General features: G+C 45.9%; 1 protein-coding gene across 1 annotated transcript in view; it reads left to right on the forward strand.

The window, feature by feature from the left end:
• Positions 1 to 4544, forward strand: part of LOC124665038 (probable RNA-dependent RNA polymerase 3) — a 28756-nt gene extending 24212 nt beyond the window's left edge. The window contains 4 exon segments of the mRNA XM_047202432.1: positions 234 to 393; positions 3198 to 3348; positions 4058 to 4230; positions 4299 to 4544. Of these exon segments, the coding sequence (XP_047058388.1) occupies positions 234 to 393; positions 3198 to 3348; positions 4058 to 4230; positions 4299 to 4544 (730 nt within the window).
• The last annotated feature ends 1616 nt before the right edge of the window (positions 4545 to 6160 follow it).

The following is a 6160-nucleotide window of genomic DNA, read 5'->3' on the forward strand; positions in this document are numbered from 1 at the left end:
CTTGGAAATAGTATGTGAATATGCTTAAAGTGATAACGTATGTGTACAGTAACACGTAGCAAGTATATGCAAGATGGGTGTAACTGTAGTACCAAGATAAGATGCATGTAGAGACATCATATCTGATCCATATGCTTTTAAGTTATCTAGTTTTGTGTGACCATTTTGTAGACCTTTACATGTGAATTATAGAAACTATATGGTAAGATAATTTGATAATTTCCTACCCTCAGTTATGTGATGAGTACAGCTGCGGATTGTTGGTTGGTATATATGGATCAACTCTTGACAAGTGAAGTTCAAGAACATAAACGGGAAATGATAAAGACTAAGATGCTTGAGTTATGTGACATTTACTATGAGGCCTTGGATGCCCCCAAGACAGGGAACAAGGTTATTATCTGTCCTGGTCTCATATGAATTGTAGTTCTGACTATCGGCATCCTCTTTTTTACTGTCAGTGTGTTGTTGTCAGCTGGTTTGTACTTCAATATCAAAAAGTTTATTTTGTGGCATCCATCTCAGGAGTAGAGTCCACAAGGGTTAGTAATCAGAATTAGAGGCGTGGGTAGCATTATGTGCTGAGTAAAATATTCTCTTAACAATCATCATAGTGGTTCCGCCATCTTAGGTAGCATGCAGTTCAGTATATGATACTAGAGACCTTGAACTAGCAGCCCAAGGTATTGAGCTCCTTCAAGAGGAGTTTTGTTAGTCCAAATTTTACAATAATGGCATATTTTATTTTTTCTCTAACACACGCCTAAGCGAGTGTCTTTGTATATTAGAAGGAGCCGCAAAGAGGCGGAAAACTGTACAAACTCTAGCGGCACTACAAAAGAAAGGCAGAGAAACTAAAAAAAAGGATCTAAAAGACAAGGACAAAAAGAAGAAAACTATACATGGGTTAACATTTGTTAACCCATCGGCCAGAGAGTCCGGAGGTCGAGCATGGAGAGGTAAGCGACGTAACTCCTTGGCGCCGGCAAGAATCCATAGCCGAGCCTCCTCGAGGATAGAGAATGAGAGATCCATGTGACAAGGGCTCAAGCTGTTGAAGACGACATCATTCCTGGATTTCCAAATTCTCCACAAGGTGAGAATGATGATGGACCTTGCAGCCTTGAGCAGGCTGGGGCGACACGAGTGGCAGCCATCTCAAACCAAGACGAGAAAGTCTCATCAGGGCATGGCAAACGGGCCTGCAAGCCAAGTCTAGACAGGGTATGGAACCAGACTTGCTTGGCAAAAGGGCATTGCAGCAGAAGATGACTAATTCACTCGGATTCTTGATCACAAACAGCACAAGTGTCAGAAGTAGATAGGCCATATCGCAGCCTGCGCTCACTGGTCCAGCAGCGATCAGCCGCAGCAAGCCAAGCAAACACTTTGCACTTGAGGGGAACCCAGCAATCCCAAATGGCCAAATGGTGCGGAGATAAAGTTCTTCCGGCAAAAAGGGCACTGTACGCAGACTTGCTAGAGTATAGACCGGAGCTTGAGAGATTCTAGATGAACTCATCCTCAGTGGCAGGCGACAACACTTGAGCTTCGTGAGATCGACCAAAAGCAAAAACTGCAGAACCCCTTCAACGGAGAGAGTTCCAGTCCCTGATCCAAGAATTATTGGTAAGACCCTCAGCAACAGATCTGGAGCTGACAGCGCTGGGGCGAACAGCAGCAAGGACAGCTGGAGCAAGCTAGGAAATATTCTGTCCGGCGATCCATCTGTCAGACCAGAAAAGCACCTTGGTGCCATTGCCTAGCTTGATTGAGGTGGCCAAATGAACAAGAGCTTCAACATGAGCATTGGAGTGGATAGGGAACATGGCCCATGGTTTCGCAGGGTCAACACGGCGGAGCCAGGGCCATCTGGCACGCAGTGCCCAACTCAGGCGTTTGATGTCCAGCACGCCAAGGCCTCCCAACTCAACATGACGACATACATCTTTCCAGGCGATGGCACAGCCCCCACCGCCATCATTGCAACCGGCAGACCAGAAGAAGTTCCGTTAGCATTTGACGATAGCCTCACTAGCAGGTTTGGGGATATCAGTAGCTAACATAGTGTGGATGGGGACTGCAGATAGCACAGACTTGACCAACACAAGGCGATCTCCCTTAGAGAGGAGGTTGGCATGCCATCCAAAGAGCTTGCAGTGGAGGGTGTCGATGATGGGTTGAAGGTCCTGGGCCCGCAACTTGTAAATGGATAGAGGCACACCAAGGTAGGTGATAGGAAAGTCAAGGATAGGGCAAAGCAACTGATCAGCAATTAGTTGCCTATCCATCTCAGAACATCTGATCGGAGTAGCTGCACTCTTGAGGATATTAGTATGAAGACCAGTGGCTTCCCCAAACATTTGTATCAATTGCTTGATGGTATCACAGTCACTAAGGGTGGGCTTGAAGAAGATCATGGTATCATCAGCATAAAGAGATGTGCGGCAGGCACCCCGGCTGCCCGGCAGAGCTGCAAGCAGTCCCAAACGAGCAGATAGGTCGACCAAGTAGTGAAATACCTGCATAACCAGAACAAAGAGCATTGGGGATAGGGGATCCCCCTGCCTGACACCACGGTGGTGGAAGAATTCAGCGGAGGGATTGGTGTTGACCAAAATTCTGGTAGAGGCGGTTGACAGCAACAAGCAGATCAGATTAATCCAAATATGCCCAAAGCCAAGGTGCTGCATGAGCTCGATCAAGAACGATCAGGATACTGTATCAAAAGCTGAAGACAGTAGGGGCATTGGCAGAGTGAAAGGACTTAGCTAGCTGCTGAACAAGCATGAAGTTATCCTGAATAGTATGACCACGAATGAAAGCAAATTGATTGGGAGTGACCATGGATGGCAGAATAGGGGTCAGCCGAAGAGACATGGTTTTTGCAATCAGCTTGGCCACACTATGCACAAGGCTGATAGGTCTATTGTTGCACCAAGCTCATACAACTATTAAAGAGCTTAATCCTCGGCCTCTGCATGTTGGCCCAACCTCTTAGCTATTTTTTCTTCTAAATGCACATAAAAAATCTTGTCATTTTGTGAAACATCGCAAGTTGTGATGTTGAAAAGGAAGACATGATGTGGATTTTTTTTAAATTTGTGAATAATTTTGATTTCATTTGTAAGAAAATTATGCCGTATTGTACTCTAACTGATGTTTAAGCCTTCCTTCTCTGTTTATCTTTCAAATAGATCGATATCCCCCACACACTGAAGGTCAAAGAATATCCACACTATATGGATGGGAAAACACATCGGACCTACCATTCGACATCAGTGCTGGGAAAAATTTATGATCAAGCAAACGCAATGTCACAACAGTATGACATTTTTCCATCAGTCAGTAAGTTGCTATTTCTAGTTTGCTTTTTGGTCACCAGAGGTACTAACGGCTTGGAGACTTCCCAAGCATTAACTTCCTACAAAATTTAGCCCTTTCACTACTTTTAGGTGATGGTCAGAATTTGAATAAAAACATGGAAGTGTACTAAAATCCGAAAAAAATACACCTTTCAATGTTTGAGTCTTTTTTATGCTTGTAAATTTTCATGGGAAAAGGAACATTCTGGTCATAAAAAAACATTTTCAGTGCTTAAAGAAGCAATTTTTATACCCTTTTTGTACCAAAACTTTTGACATTCCGAAAATAGATTTCCCACCTGGGTGCACCTTTGAGTTTCATGTTCTCATTGGGTTTCTAGCTTATCTGTCTTTTTTTTGCAGTTCCAAGTTCCACCTGCTTGCACTACCTTACTGAAGAAATATCCATGTCACTTGGTTGTTGTCAATAGAGATGCACCTATCTATGCCTCGGTTCTAGGATTTTTAGGCAGTGAAGTATAGTTTAGCATGTGCTAGGCCATAAAGTTAGTACACAAACACATGGTTATGATTAGTTTTGTGTACACTCTGCTAACGTGACCTCAATTCGGTTACCATACATGAATGCACCTTTTGGCGGGTAAATTGACAATAACAACAGTTCTAGCTGTCTCTGGTTTCAAACAGTGCTTACCTGTAGTCTTGTTTCCTGTCTCCCTTATGTGTTTCAGATATAGCAGTCCTGACGTGCTTTACAGAGGAAGTGGTAACCAAAGAGTGCAGGGAGCAGTGGACAAGCCATTACCAAGACTATCGAAGGGAGAGCACATCCTTCTACGGTGCCAAGTACAGCAAAGAAGAGAGAAACAAGAGGTTTCTGGAGCTTTACCAAAAATATAAGCGGGTAAGCATGTTGCATATCTCACCAATCTTCCGCGCATTGAAAACACTCAAACCCGGCCGCACTTACAGATACTGTACCATTCTGAGGAGTTTAATGAGAGCCCGAGGAACCACAACGAGGTGTTCGGCGAGGCCTGCGCGATCTACCAGATCGTCTACCAGTACGCGATACGGCGGGACAACATCAGCCTGTGCGGCTTCGCGTGGAAGGTCGCCGGCCGTGCGCTGTGCCAGCTCCACACGATCAAACGCGGTGGCCAGACTGTGCTCTGCTCGCACTCCGTCCTCCGGGACGCCTTCAAGAGGAAACGCTGAGGACACTTAATCTCCGCGGTTTTGGTCACAGGTGTATTGTGGTGCCCTTGCTAGAGCTCTGATTTCAGCCATCGTCCTCTGTGTCAAAGCAATAAATAACCTCTAGTAGTATGTAGTAGAGTTACGCATATAACGACTGAAATGGCTCGTCACACGGTTTATCCAACCATCACTATGGTAAAGGTAGTCAATGTGTTGTGTGCGAAGGGGTCAATTTCGCAGACGGTTATTGTTTGCACGTATGCAGACCTACTCTGTTTTGGATGGTCGCAAATGATGTTTATTGTTTGCTTGTTTGTATTTGGCTCATATGGCAAACATTGTTTTCTCGTATGCTGATTGCACATTGTTTTCTCGTATGCTGATTGCTAATATTGTAAACGAACCACAATACTAGAAGATGTACGCATAACCGAACACTTAAAGCATCTCTAGCAGACCCCTTATCAGGGTGAAAATTGAAAAAAATCGCTGGAATGTGGTACCAGGTCGAAAAAGTCTCCCAACCAGATACCAGAACGGGCTTGGACGAAATTAGTTTACTGTAATACCCCATCACTAGCCGAAAAGCTAGATATACTTGGATTTCAGGCAAAGATTCCCGCGCTGAACTTACAGCTGATTTCTGTGTCGAACCCTCGCGCCGCCCCCGCCCCTAGATTTGCACCGCTCCGGTCGTGCATCGCCACCGAACAGCTTACACCCCGCCAGCACATTCGTTCTGCGGTCGCTGGAGCTGAGTCCCCCATCCCTACGCACCCGCTAGCGCCTCTGGCCACCGCCGCCATGGATTTCGGTGGGCGAGGTTTGGGAGCAAGGTAGAGGCTCGGAACCTCGTGTTTTTTTATGCCGCCCTGAGCCTTTCGACCGCGGTTCCTGTCCGCGCTCGCCACCCACGCTCCTCCTTCCACGTGCGTCGGTGACCCCGCGCTCGCACTACGGGACCGTACGCCGACGGCCAAGCGATGTGCCGACGGCCAAATGTCGGGGCCGTCGGCACAGGAGCATCCGGAGCGCGGTGACAAGGATGGCCGTCGGCGCTAAATTGGCCGTCGGTACAGGCTGGAGGTGCCGACGGTCACCGTCGGCACAGTTCTGGCCGTCGGCACAGGACCAGCCTGGCCGTCGGCACAATATTTTTTTTCCTTTTTTTTTCACTACAGACCTGTGCCGACGGTTATACCGTCGGCATAGCTTTTTTCTATTTCTCCATGGCAGTCTTCAAAAAAGCATAACTAAATCATTCTAATTGAGAAAAATAAGTATAATATATCAAATTTTGCAGAAAAACAAGATCTATCATAGAAAAATATCAAAAATGGAACATTTCAAATACCTAAACAAATCTTCTTAGAAATGAGCTATAATGTTCGAGGTTTCATGGCTTTCACACACGCCAAAAATGAAAACATGGTTGTCGGTGGGTCGGATTTGAAATCCGCATATGGGGTATTCCTTACCATTCTAGGGCCCAGACACGTGCCAAATATGACCTTGTTTCGGCAAACTATGTCCTGCCGAGGCTGTTTCCCAACTCATTTCCCCTGAAATCCATAGAACTCCGGACGTGATAGCCCTTTTCGTGAAGGGTTTTTCAAAATAATTGCCAGATCCCA

This window comes from Lolium rigidum, chromosome 6, assembly GCF_022539505.1.
Source record: "Lolium rigidum isolate FL_2022 chromosome 6, APGP_CSIRO_Lrig_0.1, whole genome shotgun sequence".
Classification (NCBI taxonomy): Eukaryota; Viridiplantae; Streptophyta; class Magnoliopsida; order Poales; family Poaceae; genus Lolium; species Lolium rigidum.